The 21,538-nt window shown below is 51.8% G+C and overlaps 1 protein-coding gene across 4 annotated transcripts in view; it reads right to left on the bottom strand.

Moving 5' to 3' along the window:
• Positions 1 to 6,498: 6,498 nt before the first annotated feature.
• Positions 6,499 to 21,538, bottom strand: part of LOC122891471 (core histone macro-H2A.1) — a 74,202-nt gene continuing 59,162 nt past the window's right edge. For all 4 annotated transcript variants that reach the window (XM_044227147.1, XM_044227162.1, XM_044227153.1 and 1 more), the window contains exons 7-9: positions 18,186 to 18,275; positions 16,011 to 16,185; positions 6,499 to 7,261 (exon numbers count right to left, since the gene is read on the bottom strand). In XM_044227147.1, coding sequence (XP_044083082.1) covers positions 7,096 to 7,261; positions 16,011 to 16,185; positions 18,186 to 18,275 — 431 coding nt within the window. In that variant the 3' untranslated portion in view covers positions 6,499 to 7,095. The remainder of the gene's footprint in view (positions 7,262 to 16,010; positions 16,186 to 18,185; positions 18,276 to 21,538) is intronic.

Here is a 21,538-nt window from a genome sequence, read left to right as displayed (position 1 = left end):
AGACAGCCGTGGTGGCCGGCGGGGGCCGTGCCATCAGCCACGGTTCTGGTGTGGGCGGCTGGGCTCATCACTGGAAGAGGCGTATGTGGGGATGGGACTGGCATTGACAGCCAAGTCATCGAGACCAAAGTCGCCTGCTCCCTGGGCACAGGGCCAGAAGGGACTCCCGCCAGCAAGGCACGTATGATGCGCTTTCGTGTGTTCAAGGGCTGGGTTACCCTACGCTGTGGTCATGGGTCTCGTTCTAAGGCTTTGGACACAAGATTTGGCAGGTGTCATTCTGGGACTCTGAGCTTTCTGCCCTCAGTCAACTGTGGCCAGACGCTCGTAGCCATGGTGGTGACCTTCACCCTGTGATGCTGGGACAGTTTTCAGGGCAATCGGAGGCCTCTTCCCTGGTGATTACATTACCTGTGGCATGTGCTCTGGGACCTCTCATGGCTCCCTCTCCACTTTGGGTGCAGGGCCCCAGCAGACCTCGGAGGGCAGTCTGGTGGTCCCTCCGGAAGGTACTCAAGGGGACTGTGAGCAGAGGTCTGCATTTACATGGTAAAACTGGCCTCTCTGAGGAGAAACTTCGGCAGCTTTGTGGGAGACAGATTTCGGGGTGCTCCCGTTCAAGGTGGATGTTTCTCTGCACATCCTTCAGTGCTGCATTCTGCTGACCCAGGAATCCAGAATCTTCTAGATGTGTGTGAGTGTGTGAGAGAGAGTGTGGGTGTCAGGTGTGGGAGGGGTGATCCTCCCTTTGGTGGGAGTAGGGTGTGAGCAGGATGGTGGCTTCCACGGAGAGAGCACTTTCTTTCTGGAGTTGGACAAAGCAGCCCGGCTGAGTTGATTTTTAGAGGTCAGAGAAAGGCCAGTCTATTTACACACCTTTGCTGAGGAGCATGGTGGGGCAATGATGGGGGCCGGGATTAATGAGCAGGTTTATTACCTCCCTGTCAGGAGGGTCATGGGATATTATTTTGATATCAGGGGGCCCCCAGAAGCAAACACAACAGGTTAGATTCTCAATAGAAGAAATGCTGGAGAAAAAGGGAGCCTCACCCCTGGCCATTGAGTGTTTCCCTTTCTTCTCAGCCAGGGCTGGGCCCAGGACCCTCCTCCCACCCCAGTGCTTTCAGGGGGATCCCTCCAGGGCCGCACCAAGGCCAGCTCCCAAGATAACATTGGACGGTGGCGCCAGGCCTGGAAAATTAAACATCGCGGTTGCTAGTGAAGGAAGCAGTCACGCCAGCCCCCAGCCACTGCGGCCTCTGACGGGGGTAGCCAGCCTGGCCAGGGGCACTGACAACACAGCCCGAGTGCCAAGTGAGGAAACTGCCTGAGGACTGCCTGCCCCTGGCCCCGACCGGCCCAGGCGGGTCTTCCAGCCTCAGGCCCCGGGACTGGACTGGGATTGGCGAGACTGCACGACAGACCAAAATGACTGTGCATCTCTTGTTTTTCAGTCTTAGCTTCCCGCCTTTACTCTGCCAGGGCAGACTGTGGCTGTGACCAAAGGTAGCCGGCTGATCCCTCAACAGAAAGGAGGAATTCTGCCAGATGGACAGAGGCACGGACAGAAGGCCCCACATGCCAGGGATGGGGACGGGGAGCAGAGGCTGCATGCGGGGTTCAGGTCTGGGCTTCTCAGTCCCCAGCAGACCCCATGGCTCCCCTAGCTGGGCCTGTAGACCTATGTGCCATCTGGCTACTTACCACCCATCCCCTCGCTCCCTTGGCCTAGGAGACTGCGGCCCATCCTAGGAAGCCCTGGTGTCTAGGTCATCTGCTGCACAGAACCTTCCCTGCACACTGGGCCAGGGAGCACAACTCCCTCCTGAGTCCCTGCCTGTCCGGCAAGCATGGCTCTGGGTCTCCCACTCTGCTGGACAGAGGCACTGTCTAATCTGCCTCTGCAAGAGGCCTCAATTGGGAGGGCTCTTTTATAGTAGGTACCCAGCAAATCTCGCTGGCCCCTAGATTGCTTTAATTACATATTTCTCTTCATCTGTCCTCAAACACGTCTGTTTATGCTGCCAGGGCTGGCCACAAAGGACCTGTCAGTGTATAGGCAAGAAGGCCTGCCTAACCCGGGTGAAACTTCGTGGTGCATATCAAAGGAAAGGCCACCTTTGGGGGTTCAGATAACATAGAATGGGGAGAGCTTTGTAAAGTCTGACAGCTGGGTTCGAATTCCAGCTCCAGCCCTGAGGGTTGTGTGGCTTTGGGGGAATATGCCTTGCCTGGAGAGAGGTGTGTTGTATTTCTCTCATCTGTAAAATAGGGATAGTGTTACACTGTTGCGGGGTTGCGGTGGGAAGTAGCAGGTATGGGTGTAGAGGACCGGTGTGTGTGGGGTACACACACAGGAGTTATCATTTTGGGTCCCCTGGGTCCCAGTGGGAGCCATGGAGCTGTGTACGATCTCAGATGCGGGAGGTTGAGGGAAATGTCTGGGTTAGGCAGGGCAGAGCTCAGTTGCCGAGGGCTGGGATTGCTCCTCAGGAACAAAGTGGGGGGTGTTGTCTGGCTGATGCCGCCACCAGGTCGCAGGGCTGCGTGGCCCCCAGGTTGCAGAATAATTTCATTTTTGGTAAATTTCATAACTGCCAACCAGTCTTGTGAATCGAGGTGCATGCACACTTCAAGTTTCCCTCCCAGTTACGCCAACCTCTTTTTAAAGTAATGAGCTGTTTTCTTTTTTCCCTGTAAACATGAGGCTGACATCAGAGAACAATTTTTGATCCTGGTTTTAAAAGCTAACTGGGTGGTTTGGACATGATGGGAATCCCAGGCAGTTGGCTGGCCTCTTTCCTCCGTTTCACTGAAAAGAATTTCTTCAATGAGAAATGCATCTCAGGGGCGAGATGCACTTTGGATTAGTGAAAGTTTAGAAACATTTAGGTGATTATGGTAAATAATTCACGCAAATCCTGACAAATGCAACCTACTCTTTTGTGCGTGCAGAAGGGCGAGCAGAAACCAGCCCCCTTCCTCTATTTGCTTCCCAGTCCTTTTAGCGCCATCTAGTGGAGGATCCCCGCTAAACACAGGATTGGCTTCTGTGGTCCGTCCTTCAAAGTTGAGGAAATGCAGTTCACATCTAGAAGATTTTTAACTCTGAGTTCGTTCTGTGTTTCAGTCTCTGAGTTAGAAATACCACCCAAATTGCCAAGAAAATGTAGAAAAAGAAAAACAAAGCTGGGGGCATCACGTTGCCTGATTTCAAGCTCTATTACAAGGCCGTGATGACCAAGACAGCATGGTACTAGCACAAAAACAGACACATAGATCAATGGAACAGAGTAGAGAGCCCAAATATGGCCCCTCAACTCTGTGGTAAACTAACCTTCGACAAAGCAGGAAAGAATGTCCAATGGGGAAAAAAAAATCTCTTCAATATATGGTGCTTGGAAAATTGGACAGCTATATACAGAAGAATGAAATTCGACCATTCTCTTACACCATACACAAAGATAAACTCTAAATGGATGCAAGACCTCAGTGTGAGACAGGAATCCATCAATGTCCTACAGAATATTGGCAGTAACCTCTTCAACATCGGCCACAGCAACTTTTTTCAAGACATGTCTCCAAAAGCAAGTGAAACAAAAGCGAAATGAATTTTTGGGACTTCATCAAGATAAAAAGCTTTTGCACAGCAAAGGAAACAGTCAACAAAACAAAGAGGCAGCCCACAGAATGGGAGAAGATACTCGCAAATGACACTATGGATAAAGGGCTGGTATCTAAGATCCATAAAGAACTCCTCAAATTCAACACTCAAAAAACAAATAATCCAGTCAAAGAAGGGGCATAAGACATGAGCAGATACTCTCCAAAGACACACGAATGGCTAACAGACAATGAAAAAATGTTCAACATCACTAGCCATCAGAGCAATTCAAATCAAAACCACATTGAGATACCACCTTACAGCAGTTAGAATGGCCAAAATTGACAAGGCAGGAAATGGCATGTGTTGGAGAGGATGTAGAGAAAGGGAAACCCTCTTACACTGTTGGTGGGAATGCGAGCTGGTATAGCCCCTCTGGAAGACAGCACGGAGGTTCCTCAGGAAGTTAAAAATAGAGCTACCCTACCACCCGGCAATTGTACTACTGGGTATTTACCCCGAAGGTACAGATGTAGTAAAAAGAAGGGGCATGTGCACCCCAATATTCATAGCAACAATGTCCGTAATAGTCAAACTGTAGAAGGAGCTGAGATGCCCTTCAACAGATGAATGGATAAAGAAGATGTGGTCTATATATACAATGGAGTATTATGCCTCCCAAGGATGAATACCCAACTTTTATATCAACATGGACAGGACTGGAGAACCTTATGCTGAGTGAAATAAATCAAGCAGAGAGAGTCGATTATCATATGGTTTCACTTACCTGTGGAACATAAGGAATAGCATGGAGGATATTAGGAGAAGGAGGGAAAAAATGAAGGAGGGGAAATCAGAGAGGGAGAGGAACCATGAGAAACTATGGACTCTGGGAATCAAACTGAGGGTTTGGGGGAGGGGGTATTAGGGAGGGTACATATTGCGTGGAGCACTGGGTGTTGTCTGCAAACAATCACAAAACACAACATCAAAAACTGATGTATTGTATGGTGACTAACATAATGAAGGAAGAGAAGGGGGAGGGAGGAAGGAAGAAAAAGGAAAGAAAGAGAGAAAGGGAGGAAGGAAAGAAAGAAGAAAGGGAGAAAGGGAGAAAGAAAAAAGAGAAGAGAAAAGAAAAGAAATGAAACACCATCAGAGCAACCCGGATTCTCTAGTTGCTGATTACAGTGAGTCCTGGATGGCAGTGGTCGGCATCTTTGCATTTGAATCTGGTTGTGCCTTACAAGCAGTGTGATCATTGGCAGGTTCCATAACTCCTCCCAGCCTCAGTGTTCTTAGCTGCAAAATGGCTCTGATAACAGACACTGCCCACAGAACTATCCCTAGGACAGAAAGGAATGATGCCCACATGGGCCTCAAGACGGCGCAAGGCACACGGTGAAGGACCGCTCGTTCCAGCTCCCATTAGCCCTGCTTATTTCTCGTGCCGCTGCGCGCCGTGGGCTCTCCCTGCAGCAGTGACGCTCTTGGGTGAATGGCTGCAGTCAGGCTTGTCCACGCATTCTCATCAAGAAGTAGGAAATCTAGACTCGGTAGAGATCTTGGGGAAGAAAGGTAAAGGTTTTAATAACACCTTACTTTTAGGAGAAACTTGGGAAAAACTCATCTTTCAGGTTTTCGTTAGCGGTAGTGTCTTTTCACTGAAAAGCGAGGTTGTGTGATGGCTCAGAAGGTCTATTTGGATTTCTTTGGGCACAGTTTGGAAAGGAAAAATGGTCCTTTACCTCTGTCCATTATATGCGGTGTGCTGCATATTTTCTCTTGGTTCAAGTCTGTTTTAGAAGCAGGCACGTCTTTTTAAAGAGAGAGAGAAACAGTCTTCTGCATTGTAGGCAAATTTAGATAAAGGCAAACGTACCTTTAGAAGGAAATAGTGTCTGTGCTTTGCTGACCGAATTTAGGTAAAGTGTAGCTACTCGGGTCCAGCTGGGATCTAACTACAGCTGACCCTTGAACAACATGGGCTTGAAGTGTGTGGGTCCAACTTAGGCAAGTTTTTTTGTTTGTTTGTTTTTGGATAAATGCAGTGCAGTACTATAAATGTGGTTTCTCTTCCCTATTTTTCTTACTAACATTTTTTTCTCCTGCTTTCTGTATTGTAGCAATACAGTAGATACGACATGTACAGTATACGCTCATCGGCTCTGCTATCAGCAAGGCTTCTAGCCGATGGGAGGCTACTGGTAGGTAAGTCTGGGGGAACTCATAAATATGTGGATTTTCGACTGTGTGGGGGTTGGCGCCCCTGACCCCCATGCTGTTCAAGGATCAGCTGTCACCTGTATCACTAAACGATAACCCATGGCCTCGAGAAAGCGTTACAAGGTGGCAGCACATCTTGGGGACCTTGGTGGTGGCGCCTTACCTTTAGAAGGTGCTCAACAGCCCCAGCAGAAGGCTTGAGGCTTCGGCAGCTCTATTTGGCAAGTGGCCCAGGGACACTGGGCCCATCCATGAGCTGGGGAGACCATCCATGGGGGGCGGGGGGGCGGAGGGGCAGATGGCAGGAGAAAGCCGGGCTTAGAGTTTAAAGACCTGGACTCGAACACTAGTGCCACTGCTGTCCGCATGGCGTTCAGTATATCTGTTTCCTTATCCATGAACTGGGGACAATACCCCTCCCCAGGTGTCACAAGGCTGGAAGGAGAGACTTCACAGGAGCTCCCCCTCCAGCCATTAGGGACTGAAGATGCCCCTGTGTCTGGGCAGTAGTGGCCTGTGGTGCTTCGGTGGAGGCGGCGGGGGTGGGGGGAGGATTAGAGAGGTGGGAGGGGGTGAGCAGCTGCCTCGCACTAGCTCCCCAATCCTATGATGAGAGGAGCCCACCTAGGGCTCAGGGGCACAGTAACTTGGAACAAGCCAGTCAAAAGAGCAGTTTAACATTTTACTAAATCAATTCACACAAATTCCAAATTGCAAATATAATTAAGGACAACAGATTCTGTTCTGCCTTTTAAATCTTTCATTTTCAAATCCATCATTAAGACAAAAAGTAAACAAAAATTAAGTCGGCTGCAAATTCATGATTTTTCTTCTTGAGGAAAAAAAAAAAAGAACATTATTGTAAAAAGAACGCCACTGGGTGTACAATAAAGCACCACGACACACGGTTACAAAACAGGCTTCCTGGATTCGGCCACAGATAGAAGACACTGCTCTCCCCGCTGTTCTGCGTCAAGCAGGATTTCATTAAAATAAAACTATAAAATCTCCTAGGTTACACTAAAGTCAGACACGGTCTGGAACACAGTGCTTAACAACAGTAATGCCAACTATCAGTGCTAACGTAAAAACATTTTAGAAGGTCAAAAACAATTAAACTGGAAACCAAAACCTTATTTTCCCTAGATGAGCAAAATTGGAAATGAAAGGGTCCCGCCTCCCAACAGGAGTGATGGGGGATTTTCGTTCTTTCTTCCAGATCGGAGGCAGGGGCACGGCGCGGGCTGGCTCTGTTGCTCCTCAGCCTAGTTGGCGTCCAGCTTGGCCATTTCCTGTACGTAGATGCCTATACTCTCGCTGTCAAAAAGCACGAAATACACCGTCTTGATGGAAGAGGACATTGTTGACACGAAGTAGCTGGAGATGGCCTTCAGGATCAGCTGAGCTGCTGTCTGCTTTGGAAAACCATTCCTGCAGGAGAGAAAAGCACTCAGCAACCAGAAAGATGATGACTGCCATGGCCCTGCCTCCCTGCTCCCTCCCTCCCAGAGACCCCCAAGGCCGAGGCCATGTGCCCTGCTTTGCCTCCTGTTGCCTTAATGCCCCTGAGAGACTAAGGCTGTGGGATCCTGTGGCTGCTCGTACACAGGCCTGAGAAAGGCCCGTGCCTGCCACACCCTGGAACGACAAGTGTGCAGAGAACTGTGACCTTCAGAAGGATGTCCCATGTGCCCTCAGAAGGGACACACCAGGCTTTCTGAGAGCAACCAGCTGGTCGGCAGGATCTGCGTGTGAGGCATTAAGTCTCCCAAGGGTAGGTTGAGCTCCTGTTTCTCCTCGCAGCATCACTGTGACTAGCATGGGGCCTGGCGTATAGCTGTGGGTCACAGTCCGTGGGACAGTGGGACGCTGGAGCTTCTCCAGGGATGGGGGTGTGTGTGTGGGGGGGTGGGGACTGTTCTTCATGCACACAGGCAGAAGGGCTCCATCCCTCACATGGGCCTGAGACCTCACAGTGCCAGGGTTGCTGACCCGGAATGCCTCCCAGGACACACCAGCTCATACCACCCAAAGGCCAAGGCCCAGGGGAGCTGCGGGTGCAGGGAACAACTCCTGGCCCAGGAGGCCTCTGCATCTTCAGGGGCAGCATCCGAGTCTCCAGGCCAAATGGCTGTGAATTCACACCTATTTCCACTTGTGACGAATGCCCAATGGCAACTGCAGAGATAGGTGTGCAGAATTCTCAAGAATTGCAAATGAGGTCTAAAAAGACTGACACCACTTGCTCCAAGGGTGCCTTAGGCTGCTTCTGGTCAACTCTGCAGGCACAGGACCTAGGTGACCCGGGACAGCAGCAGGAACGGAGCAGCTTGCCGAGTCTGGCAGAAATCATGCAGGCTTTGGAGCCGGGGGCCCTGGGCCCAGATCCTCAGCAAAGAGTACTTGGGGTGAGTCTGGGGCCCATTTTCATGGGATTTCTTTGTTCTTTGGCAGGTCTACAACCTTCAAACGCCCCTGAGCGTGGGCACTGTTGGTAGCCTGAGTGCTGGGCCGGCCTGCCAGCTCTGGCTGCACTTCTTCAGATGGGGAACCTGCTGCCAGGTAAGAAGTTCTCTATTGCATAAGGTACGGGGTCTCTTGTAGTGCTCTGAGCCTTCCTCACTCAGTGTCTGGGAGTTCTGAACCATCTTAGGACTCCGAGCAGCTCAGAGCTACTGGTGAAAATCACTCTGATGACCCACTTTGCATCAAACAGGGCTTTGCCCAGCTTTGAAGCTGAATCCCCAGTAACTTCTAGATGCTTCACAATGAAGCTTGTTCTTAGCAGAGAAGGGCTGTCACTCAGGGCACATTCCCAGCCTGTGCAGAGTGGCCTTTCGTGGTAGTGGGGTGTGAGCAATCCCTCACAGCAGGGCCCCCCTCCCTCAGCCCCACGACGCGCCCGCAGGAGAGCCCGCACACGCCACCCTGCCCACGAGGCTGAGGGAAGAGCGGCAGGCGTGCCAGCCAGGGTGGGGCCGGCAGGCCCAGGTTGCTCTGGAGCCGACCCCGGGTGCTTGGTCTACCAGCACAGGAGGAAGGGCGGCCAGCAGGTGGGAGGGGATGGAGGGTGGTGGAGACCATGCGGAATGAAGGGTTTTTCTGGGAGTGGGGACAACTGGGACCCACACGGCAGGTCATTCCCCTGCCACCCATCATCCCCTCTCAGATCTACAGACTCATCTGAGGAGGCAGCTGTTCTTGCACCTCACAGGCCCTGACAGTTGAGTTTTTGCAGCATGGGTTGTCCCCAACAAGGCACGTGTTGGCAAGTGCTTGAGGACCTAAACTTAAGCTTCCGTTTGGGGGAGGGGTGCCGGGGGCAGGCGTCTGCAGTGAGGACATTCCCAGGGTCCTGTGTCGACATGAGTGTTGCGGCAAGTCCACCTCGCACCTGCTGGGGGTGCATGACTGCGTACGGTCTGCCCTTCACCTGGTCCTGCTGGCTTTTGTGCAGATACAGGGTCATGGGGTCACTGGAATAAGGGGTCACCCTTCTGAGTGTCTCCCAAAGAGCAAATATTTATTTTCCTGTTGTAAATTCAGCTGCTGCCCAAAGGGGATGCCAAATGACAGCCCCTCCGTTCATCCCTGGTAAGAAAAGCCTGAGGCAGCGGCAGCCTGCAACCAGTTCTGCAGGAGTGGGGAGCTCGAGGAAGCTTCGGCAGCACAGGGAGGAGCCGAGCTCCAGCCAGGGGAACGCTGAGGGCTGCTGGACCACACAGAGCTTTGTGTGTGGACATGGCAGGTGGGGTGAACAGGGCCATGAGGAGTTGATCTCAGCCCTGGAAGTCCGGCTCCCCACAGCGAGGGCTCCCTTCTGTCTGTCTCTGCATCACAGCCACAGGGGATGCTGGGCTCCAGTGAGGATCTGTAGAATGTCCCTGCAGTCTGCTGAGGGGCTGGATGGCTGCAGCCACCCTCCTCTCGCGCTGGCCCAGCCTGCTGGCCCCGGGGGCACAGTTCTGTCGGCTGCCCACACTGTGGCTGCTGTGTCCGAGCTGGGTGACAGATGGGGCCGTGCAGATACTCTGGCTCCTCGGCTCTTGCTGACCAAAAGCACGTCTGTCACTCCTGCCGGACTCCTGCCCCTTCCCCTTTCAGACACAGGCCTTCTCCTCCAGCTTTCCATCCCCTTCCACTCTAGACTCCTGAGAAGGGCTGTGTGACAGTCAGTGAGGGAACATTCTTTTCCGTCCCCCTGTATCAACCGTTCTCCATTTTTGCTGGTCTCAGCATCGCAATGGGCTTGTCCACACGCAGGGTGCTGGGCTCCCCCTGGTGAGTTCGACTCAGCAGGTCCAGGGAACGCGTTCTTCTCCTGTAGCCTACATGGGCGTTTTTGTTTTTTTTTTTTAAAGATTTTATTTATTTGACAGAGAGAAATCACAAGTAGGAAGAGAGGCAGGCAGAGAGAGAGAGGGGAGAAAGCAGGTTCCCTGCGGAGCAGAGAGCCCGACGCGGGGCTTGATCCCAGAACCCTGGGATCATGACCTGAGCCGAAGGCAGAGGCTTTAACCCACTGAGCCACCCAAGCGCCCCCTACATGGGCGTTTTAATCTGAGCTCACACGGTGGGCCCCATGGTAAAGATCCTCTAAGTGGGGGAGAAGGTGGGGGTCTAAGTTGTCAGGCCTGGCAGGCCCTACAGCTAACAGAACAGGGGCTGCTGTCCACTCTGAAGCTCACTGCTGGGTACGGGGGAATCGCAGTTGTTTCCAGAAACACCTCCCATTGACAAGCCCGTCTCTCTGTCGCAGGCAGCCACAGCCTCTAGAAGGACGCTAGCCACGGGACTGCTGCTGCTCCAGACTGCACAGGGCACCAGTAAGAGCTTTCCTTATGTTCTCAGGGTTGCGCGGTGGCTTCGCAGAGCCACATTTCAAAGTATTTGTGGCAAAACAGAACGTCAAAGTGGCTGTTCCCACAGGACCGCCATAGGTGCCAGGGCCTGTGCCCACACGTTGGGGGCAGCTGTGGCACAGGCAGTGGCCCCCCACTCTTCTGGGCCGAGCAGCTGCCCAGGGTGTGAGTCCAGGCCCTGCCCCCAGAGCTCGCTGCCCATCCAGGGCAGTGGGCTGGGGCATCCATGCACCTGCTGGCCCAGGAGCTGGGAGTGGGGAGCAAGAACCACGCAGGAGGTCCTCTTTCACTCCCCGTATCTAACCAGCGGGAAGTCTTGCAGGGGCTTCAGGAAGGCTCACGGTGTGGGAAGCTGCCTTCCCCCCAGGCCCCGCAACAGTGCTGGCCTCTGCACCTTCCTGGGCTGATGGGGCAGCCTTAGGCCCTCAGAAAGCTGCTGGCAGGTCTGCGATGCCTAGTCATTCTAGAGAGAGGAGGGGCCACTGGCACGCACAGTGTGGCAGGGGCCAGCTTCAGGAGACCAACAGCCTGCGGGGTCTTGCTCCTCTCATGGCTTCCTGGCTGCTTATGTTCCCTACTGGTTGTTTTTCTGTAATGGCCCTCCCAGCCTGGCCAAACCTTTGGCCTCCTCCCCAGCTCTGGCCTGTTGCCCCTGTTGACAGTCACTTTATCTGTCTTCTGGAAAAGACCAGAGACCGCCCCCCTCACCCCAAGATACAGCAGAGCAAGAGGGGGTTGGGGCTTCTGTTCTGGTGTCAGATTGGGGTGTGAATCCCAGCTGCCCTGGGGCATTAACCTCTCCAAGCATTATGGGTACCTGGGTGCCAGCTGGTGATGCCCGGGGTGCTGCTGCTCCCCACAGGAGGGTTTAGCCTCCGGGCCCCACTCGAGCCCTATGGGGCCTGTTAGGGGCTGCGAGTCCAGCAAGGTCCTTAAGTTACTCTGCAGCCAGTCTTTCGACCTGGAGCAGACTAAGGAGACAGCTGAGCTTCCCCTGAAGTCATTCCGATTGTCTCGGACAGCCCTTCCCAGGGTCCTGGGCATCAGCTTCCCTAGACTGGGGCAGGCAAGCGGACCACAGGGGCTGCTGTGATCTGGCACCCTTTGGGCCAGCCTGGTCAGGGATGGCGGGGACTCCGTATTGGTTGTCTTTCCATCCCACCTGGATGGCAGGGGTTCTGGGCTCACCAGGGCCACATCAGAGAAGAGGGTTTCGTTCCTCCAGCACTGCTGAGCCCCCACCTTTGATGGGGGATCGCCAAGCATCCCTGTTATTGGGGAGCTCCCCTGTGGGGCTGGCAGGCATACAGGAGGGATTCTAGACCAGGAGCAGTGTTGAGCAGGTTGATCAGGGACACTGGAGACTCTTGTGCAGAGAGGCTGTGTCCTGGGAGATGGAAAAGTCCAGGCCAACTTTCTGGAGGAGACCATCTGGGAGCTTGCCTTGGAAGGCAGGGTAGGATCAAAGATGGATTCTAGATGGATTCTGTGCTGGACCAGTCCACCGGTCTATCCTGGCAGTCTAGAAGAGGGTAGGGCTGGAAGGCACGGAAGGTTTGGTGATGCTGGGAAAGTGTGTGTGCCCATGTGTGGTCACTCTGCTGCCAGGATTAGGTCTCCTGCACCCTGTGCTACTGGGTCTTTCTAGGCATGGAGATGGGCCAGGGAGCACAGCCAGCCCGCTGTGGCCTGTTACTTCTCTCTCTCCAGGGTATTTTTGCTTGAGGCTACTAAGTAATTCTCCCCATTTCGTTTGGTTCTGTCCTATTTATCTTCTAAGGCTGGTTCCCAGGGTGGAAGGAGGCTGATGTCTAGGCCCAGGCAGGTCAGGGAATTCCAAAGTGGGGTTTCCAAAGTTCCCTAAAATCCACTCCTGTAGAGAGTGCTCAAGCAGTGGGACAATCATCTGCTGACCAACTGGAACAGAAGGAAGGGGTTCCATGTGCCTCATTTCAGCAGCACTGACGCAAAGGACTTCCCCTCAAATTCTGGATCTACCCAGTCTAAGCTGTGGCACCTCAGGTACGTGTGTTAACCCCTCTCAGCTTCCGTTTTTTTCATTTGGTTTTGTTTGTATGGACTTAATGCCAGTGCTCACCGGGTTGGGTTGCGGGGAGATAATGTAGATCAGGAGTTTTGCACAGGGCCTGGGACTCAAGCAATGCCCATAAGTGGGAGCTTGAGAAAAACAAACTGGCGGTTCTTTTAAGCTCATAAACCTAAGCAGAGTTTAATCAAGGCCCCAAAGTACCTCTTCTCTTTATACTATGCCCCCCAGAGATGGGTTGCCCTCAAATGTCCAACAGAGTTGGGGTATCTGTAAATACTGTGACCGCAGTGCCCAGGGACCGGATGTCCAGAGGCCAGAGGTGGTGACCCTGAGGCCAGCCGTGGCCTCCAGTGGGCTCAACTGCTTGGCAGTGGGGCCAGCGGGCTGAGAGTGGGCATTCACGGCTTCAGTCATCCTGCAGTGGGCTGAGAGAAAGGGCTCCTGCTGCTCTTTACCAATGTATTTGCATTTCTATACTGTGGGGGTTTTTTTAATGTCTTTTTTTTTTAATTTTTAAATTTATTTTCAGCATAACAGTTTTCATTGTTTTTGCACCACACCCAGTGCTCCATGCATTCCATGCCCTCTCTAATACCCACCACCTGGTTCCCCCAACCTCCCACCCCCCCCTTCAAACCCCTCAGATTGTTTTTCAGAGTCCATAGTCTCTCACGGTTCACCTCCCCTTCCAATTTCCCTGAACTCCCTTCTCCTCTCTAACTCTCCTTGTCCTCCATGTTATTTGCTATGCTCCACAAATAAGTGAAACCATATGATAATTGACTCTCTCTGCTTGACTTATTTCACTCAGCATAATCTCTTCCAGTCCCATCCATGTTGCTACAAAAGTTGGGTATTCATCCTTTCTGATGGAGGCATAATACTTCATAGTGTATACGGACAACATCTTCCTTATCCATTCATCCATTGAAGGGCATCTTGGTTCTTTCCACAGTTTGGCGACCGTGGCCATTGGCTATAAACATTGGGGTACTAGATGGCCCTTCTTTTCACTACATCTGTATCTTTGGGGTAAATACCCAGGAGTGCAATTGCAAGGTCATAGGGAAGCTCTATGTTTAATTTCTTAAGGAATCTCCACACTGTTCTCCAAAGTGGCTGCACCAACTTGCATTCCCACCAACAGTGTAAGAGGGTTCCCCTTTCTCCACATCCCCTCCAACACATGTTGTTTCCTGTCTTACTAATTTTGGCCATTCTAACTGGTGTAAGGTGGTATCTCAGTGTGGTTTTAATTGGAATCTCCCTGATGGCTACTGATGATGAAAATTTTTTCATGTGTCTGATAGCCATTTGTATGTCTTCCTTGGAGAAGTGTCTGTTCATATCTTCTGCCCATTTTTTAATATGATTGTCTGTTTTGTGTGTGTTGAGTTTGAGGAGTTCTTTATAGATCCTGGATATCAACCTTTTGTCTGTACTGTCATTTGCAAATATCTTCTCCCATTCCGTGGGTTGCCTCTTTATTTTGTTGACTGTTTCCTTTGCTGTGCAGAAGCTTTTGATTTTGATGAAGGAGACAAAAGCGAAAATGAACTTTTGGGACTTCATCAAAATCAAAAGCTTCTGCATTTCTATACTGTTTTAATTCTGCCATGATTTTTCTGTCAGAGACTGTGGATGCCAAAAACAAACTGTTTTATTTCCCCTCCTGAAACCCACGATTTATGGGCCGGCTCTGGTGTAATCCCAGTCTCTATTCAGGAAAGAGAGGGCTGCTGTCTATGCAGTTCCGTGGGGCCAGGGGCTGCACACACGTGTTCACCTTGGGCATTCTGCCCTCTTGAAAGCTTTCAATTGATTGTTTTTAAAAACTTTTTACTCTGTGAAAATTGTAGAGAATTATTTTAGGCTTCAATTAAAAGTTCCCAATACCCACATGAAAGAACATGAAATCACTGCCTCCAATAAAGGCTCCTATTGCTGCTTTCTTCGGAAGCACCTTTCATCAGTGGAGATCCAAGTGCATCTGAAGCACTAATTGAGCCTCGGAGCTGTCTGTGAGTAAAGGCTGTCCCCAGAGCCCCCTCCCTGATAAGGCAGGCCAGAGAGGCTAACTCATTCAGCAAAGGTCCCACAGCAGCATGGTGCCCAAGAACAGACCATTTGTCAGAGGGAGACACAGGGGGTCCCAATCTGAGGACACAGGAAGCCTGTCCCAGGCTAGCAAGCTCTGTCCCTGGAGGTGTTGGGACCCTGGTGAGGAGAGTGCCATTACAAGGCCTGCCCAAGGTGGAAACAGCAAACTGCTCTCTCTGTCCTCCTTGTGGGCTGGGAAGAGGAGTGCTCTGAAAAGAGGAGCTTCCTAGAAAAGCGAGGAAGGAGTCTGAGGAGCAATAATCAGGCTCTCCCGGCGCAGCCTGCGGGGCCCAGGGAAGTCAGCGTGGTGTCGTCACACAGTCCTGCCTTCCTGGGGCACTGGGAGGAGCTGACGGCAGACACCCAGGGAGCTGCACAGTCTGGATGGGATGCCCTAGGTGCAGCCATGGCCAAGACAGAGCCCGAGGTTGGGGTCTCTGTTGGGCCCAAGATGTCCACACTTCAGCCTCTGCAGGCCCGTTGCCCTTGGCTTCGGTGCCCAATCCAGACTGAGCCTTCCAGGATGACCCCGTGACAGGCTCTGCAGCCTGCTGTTACATTCCCAAAGCCCTGTCCCTTCTCAGAGTGCCTCTGATGCTACTAGTGCACACAGCATCTGTCGGGGCTTGCTCAGGGCTAGGAGGTCGGCTGGGCCCAGCCCTGTTTCATGGTTACTTAAGTGCCCACTCCAGCGCACCCCTCTTGAGCTCGACAGCAAGACGGGGAGACAGAGGCAGAGTGCGCAGGTCTGGGGGAGGGGAAGGACGCTTGGGAAAAAAGGTGAGGCCAAGAATGGTGCAGTGGTGGGAGGGCACTCTCCACACAAGCATCCCAGCATTCATACCTGCCCTGTCTGCCCCACTCACTCCACACCTGGGCCTCTGTCCTGCATGGTTCACTGTCTCGGCACACCCTGAGCTCGTTTCCCATGCATCTACTGTGATACTGAAAATTTTCTGTTGGCCTCAGGCTTTCTGTCTCACTGCATCTCTTCAATTGCTGTTCACCATTGCTTCACGTTCGTGTTATTCCCTTCAGATCTACTCGACACATCAGGTGGCCCGAGGACAGCCTCAGCAGACCTTGCACAAGCCAGAACTCCATGAGGATGGGCCACATATGCAAATCAGCACATCCACTAACGACATCACAAACCAAGTGTCCTTACCTGCCACTGCCAATAGATGGGAACGCGATGGACTTGAGCTTCTTATCGTCGGCCAGGGCCAAGCAGTTCTTCACTGTCTTTTCCAGAAGTTCCTCACACTTGTCTGCACCCCAGACTGGACTGTTACAGTGGATCACAAACTTGGCCGGCAGGCCATGGCCTGCGCTGACAGCAGCTGGAGAGAACGAAACAGAAACAGTGAGCTCCATCCCTCTGCAAGGCTTACGGCACCTGATGCCCAACCCAGAGCCCTCTGGAGGCTGCTCCCCAACTAGTCGTTTTAGGCGAGACACTGGGCTATAGCCCACCCTTGGAAAGTTGGCGTCAGTATCCATCACCACCAGGTATTTTAGCCAAGATGACAGCGAGCTCTCTCTGTACCCTCCCAGAGGCAGAGCCTGAAGCACCTCACTCAACCGAGTATGTCAGCAGCCTCAAATGTGCCTTTTGGGGTCTCCAAGCCCCATTCCTCCAGAGGACTCATGTACAGATAATGACAACGTAGCTAGATTGCCCCGGCACAGTTTAGGAAAAAAGCAACAGGAAAGCAGCTCTGGTCCATGAACCGCTAAGCACCATGACAGACAGCTCCAGAGCTGCCTCTTTTCCCTCACCGACCCCCTCAATGTGGACAGAACTCAGCTCTTCTTCCACGATGCTATTTTCCAGTCCTGCAAGAGCCACTTTGTCTACCTCTCCATGTCCACACCACAGCCAGCTTTTGCCCTCAGGCTCTCCCCCTTGTCAGATCCAGAGAGCCTGGCCTCCAGTGTGTTCCCCACCCCAGCCAGGGTGGCATGTCAGCGCAGGGTCTCCCAGAGCAGGTTCTGCAACTCCTGTCCCCCAAGACACACCACAGAGCCGGTGGTTCTGGGTCCACGGGTACAGTGAGTACTGCCTGCTCTGTTTCCACAGGGGAGCAAAGGGAGGCCTCCACATGCCGAGGGACAACCGTCCTCATGGCTGATACAACCTGTCACGGTAGGTTGTGATACTACTAGAGACCAGGAGAGCACGATGTGTGGGTGGCATCTCACGGAGCAGTAGCAACAGCCCAGCAAAGTTACAGGTCTGCATCAGAGTCTTGGCTCTGCTCCCTGACTGACTGGAGAACTCTGGGAGGAAGTGCTGATCTCTGGCAATGAGAGACTGGGGTCTGTCCCTGGGAGAAGTCACAGCCACATGACATGCGGGAAAAGACTGAAGAAAACATCCTTACAGGGATCACCTATTACCTTTCTATGTTTCAAAGTGCCTTAAAACATCTTGTAAAATAGATGCTAATACCAAGAACAAAAGGAGTTATTAAAACAGACATGATGTTAGCCTTGCTAAATGTAGTGGGTTTGCCTCCGCTGTGTGTCAGGTGTCACTAGCTGACCTGGGAGAGTGGTAGCACCAGGACTGCCCCTTGTCACAGCTCTACCCAAGGGTCACCCAAGGGAAGGACCTCCAGGCCGGTGCAGAGAAGGGCCAGGAAGGGACTGAGGAGAGGCCAGGAGCCCCTGGCTGGGTAGTTAATAATGCAAGCTCCTCCCTTGTCCCATATGGCATTTTGGTGACAAATACCTAGAAGGGCTTGGAAATGCCCTGTACCCCGATGCCATCCCCCTGTGACCACCTCACGCACCAGAATCCAGGCCAGCAGCAGGAAGAAGGATCTGATTCTAGCTCTTAGCAATCCTTCTCCCTACACCAGATTCCAAGTCATTTTCTTATCCCACCTTTTCTTAGAGGTGGGACTGGCAAATGGAGAATGTCTCTTGTCTTGCCCGTCAGAAACACAGATGGCTGAATGGGAAAGGACTCATTTGCATGTCTCCCTCGCACTTCCGCAGATGGCTCAGTATCACTGTCGACAAGTCTCGACTCTTAGCTTTGCCAAACTCGGCTGCTCTAATTCCTTAAAATGTGAGGTCTAGGCATCAAACATTCAAAAGCTATTTTGAGCAATAAAGAAAAAAGTGGAAGGGCACATTGTACAATTCTTAAGCTCCTCCTGACAGTTTGCATGTGCTAAGCCCATGTCATAAAGCTGACAGGTGTCCCTGTGGCTCCGGCTCGGAGACAGGTGCCTGTGGTCATGCACTTCTCAATTCCAAGACGCCTCACAACCCGGTTCTCCTGATGTGGCATGAACCACACCCGGATAAGTAGGGCGCTTCCCCAGCTCACCTCCAGCAACTTCCAAAGGCCCATTCTTTTTTCGGAGCTCCAGAACCGCTTCCACAAACTCCTTGCCACCTTTCTTCTCCAGCGTGTTTCCTAGACAAGGACAGGGTGAGGTCAGATAATCATCATTGCATCTTGGGGCACAGACAGACACTCAGCATGTCAGGTGATTACAGACTTCAAATGATCTGACCAGCTAAATCTCCATATGGCTGCAAAACACGAACTAAGCCTTGGTGAGGTTATCAAAGTGACACTTGCAAAGGACCCACCACTGGCCAATTGCCCGAGTGGTCACTGCTGTCCCACATTTTGACTTGGAGTCAACGGAGATGGGCTGGAGATGGGAGGGACATGGGACAAGCCTGTTGCTTGCAAGTGTGCCTGTCCTACATGCTTTTCCTTGCTGTGAGAAACCAGATGGTGCTGGCTTTGGAGGCTCAGGCCTCCACTAGATTTTCCTGTCCCTGAGGAGAACCCCCAAATAGGGAGGCTATAGGGAAAGCATACCATGCTCCTATGAGGGAGCCAGGTCTGCCCTTGGCAGCAGGCCCAGAAGAAAGCATTCAGATTTGGTCACCTCTGGACCGGCATTATTACCATGCTTCGTTCCTATTTTGCAGCTTTGGCTTCATATGTGAATACAAAAAAAAAAAAAAAGAAAGAAAGAAAGAAAAAAATAAAATAAAAGGAAAAAAATGGCCTCAGACAGTATTTCCTTCATCACACTCATGACTCAGAATCACTTTAGGTAAAGGAAGGCAACATCAGAAGCAGAGCTTAAAGGCGAGCTTGTACCCCATGGAAGGTGACCGCCTGTTCGGGGCCAGATTGCCAGGATTAAATCCAGTGGAGGTAGGCAGCCCCTCTTCTTGAGCTGGGGGTCCTGCTGAGCGTTCAGTTCCTGCTGCGAAGGCAGGTGCCCACACGAGATAGCCAGCATCTACGTGGCCTGCAGCTTACAGGCCCACAGCGTTCTGAATGAGTGACCACATCCTCCTCTCGGGTTTGGCCAGAATGGGGTCTCAGTCTTCCTTAAGCTCTGATTCATCAGTTTTGCACATTTTAAAGTACTTTTCCTCACAAGAGGATGAAATACTCCCCTTAAGATTCACCGTTTATCTTGGAAAATTCTCAGTTGCACTTGGCACGCTGTGATACGTGTCACTCAGCACATCAGAGCACACCAGCCCAAATTCTCTTTGGATTCTTCACCCTCTCGTGACTAGGTCTATTTATCTGAGACGAACCTGCCTCCCAGGCAGACTGGCCATGGAGGAGCGAACTAATCCTGGGAAGTATTGGGAAGGGAGAGCACACAGCCCGGGCACCGTCCCCCATCAGCACCTGGGCCAATGGCAGGCACTGACCAGCTGGCAGCAGGTCTGGGGGGTGTGAATGCATATGACCAGCAGGCTGTCACCACCCCACCCCACCCAGGGCACTCTCAGATGTCCAGAAGAAGAGAGAGATTAGCATGTGGGATGCTGGGGAGGGAGCCAGCATCCCACATTAGCTAAGATGATACCCTCACGCCTGCGCTGGTCTTGGAAAGCAGTCACGGACGCTTTAAATGGCAGAGGAATCAGGAAGGAAAATACATCCACTCCAAAGACTTCCATCCGCTGGCTGCGGCAGCTGCTGTGCATTTCTGACCAAGACCAGCATCACAGAAGGTGGAGGAACAGGCATGAGGGAGCAGGGTCGGGCCTCACAGTCCCATCCACCCTGCAGGAAGTACAGACTCTGAGGATACCCCCAGGGGAGTGAGGCCCAATTAGGGGATCACTCAGAAGATCATGCAATGGAGAAAAAGGAATCTTTAAGTCTGAATCTGCTGGGTCCCAAACACTGCTGCCCACCGCACCTGGTCTGGCCTTCCCTGCTGACCTGTGCTCCAGCTCCAGGGAGGGAAAACAAAGCTGCTCCAAGCGGAGCTATGTTAGGTCTGCATTCTCTATCAGACATATTCTTTGGGGGAAAACTGAGAAATTTGGAAGGTAAAACAAAATCCATACTATATTCAAACTAACAACTCCTTTCTAAAGCATATAGTATTAAGAAAATGGGCTGATGTATTATTAAAGGTGCTTTATCTTAGGAAGAGCGTTTACTTTAAAATTTTTACTTGTAATTAAATCTGGCTTTAATTAGAAGTGAAACTTGCAAGTTAAAAATACACTCAATGCAATTCCCAAACTTAAAGATTGAAACCCTAGGTTGCAGGCATTCACCGCGGTCAGGACTGGACCCCTACACACACATAGGTATGCACATGTTCATGTAGACACACGTGTACTTTGTAACAAGAAACAGGCCCATTTCAAGTGTATTGTCAACACTCATCATGGAAGACTCTTGCTTTTTAGGCTCCACTTCAGGGTTAATCATAGTAAAGCAATGGGCTTCTTTGCCCCCAAGCATAAACATGTGTTACTCCCATGAGAACAAGAACATTATTTCATGCTCAGAAAGCAGGCATAAGTATCAGTGTTCAAAACAGCCTAAGCGAAAATTTAGGCTTGGAAAATGTCAGGCTAAGCCTGTGGTCTATTTCACTGTTAGAAAGAACTGTGATGGGTAAGAGTTAATCACGGGGCTAAGCATTCCTGCACTGGCATTCCTTCTTCCAGCAGTCTCGGGTCTCAGGAATTCACACCCAGGGGAAGAAATGGAGCGACCGTGTCCTAGCTTCTGCTTTTCCCCTCTCACACATCAAAGTGGGAGCTGGTACCAATTGAGACCATGGATGAATCTGGTTTGTCATTATTTTTGGAAATGTCAAAGGTAGATGGGTTCAGTACTAGTCTGGACTGGTTCACTAGAAACAGCACTGAGATGGGCTTTGGAAGACCTGGGTTCCGGCACAGTCACTTGGGGTCCTCCTCAGCCAGTAAAGCTGTCTGGACCTGGTGAGGTGCCTGCCAGCTGTGACAGTGTTCATGAGTGATGTGCCACATGACCTTGGCTGAGCTCTGGGGGCCAGGTGACGGATAGGTCACCGAGGCTAATAGTGCCTCCCCTGCCCGTCTCAGTGGGCTGAGGACAAGTACCTCACAGGGCAAAGTATTAGCACGGTCACGATTCCAAAGACACCAGTTGTGATCATGGTTCTGGAAGGATTAGGTTCCTTGCATGTTACCCCAGAACTGGCTCCTGCCCCCATCTCAAAGCCTCCAGCTGTACCTCTGGGCATCATGAATCCTGCTGACCAAACACCTTACACATCAAAGAAAGTCCCTTTCCCTTCTCCTTGGGACTGGGGGAGATACTTTTGCAGGGGAAGCTTGCTTATTTCTATCTCGTCCCAAGTCCTGGACAGCAGGGTGAACCCAGGTCTTAGTCACTCCTGGCAG

The sequence above is a fragment of the Neovison vison genome, chromosome 1 (genome assembly GCF_020171115.1).
Source record: "Neovison vison isolate M4711 chromosome 1, ASM_NN_V1, whole genome shotgun sequence".
Classification (NCBI taxonomy): Eukaryota; Metazoa; Chordata; class Mammalia; order Carnivora; family Mustelidae; genus Neogale; species Neogale vison.
This window is presented reverse-complemented; position numbering and strand designations above follow the sequence as displayed.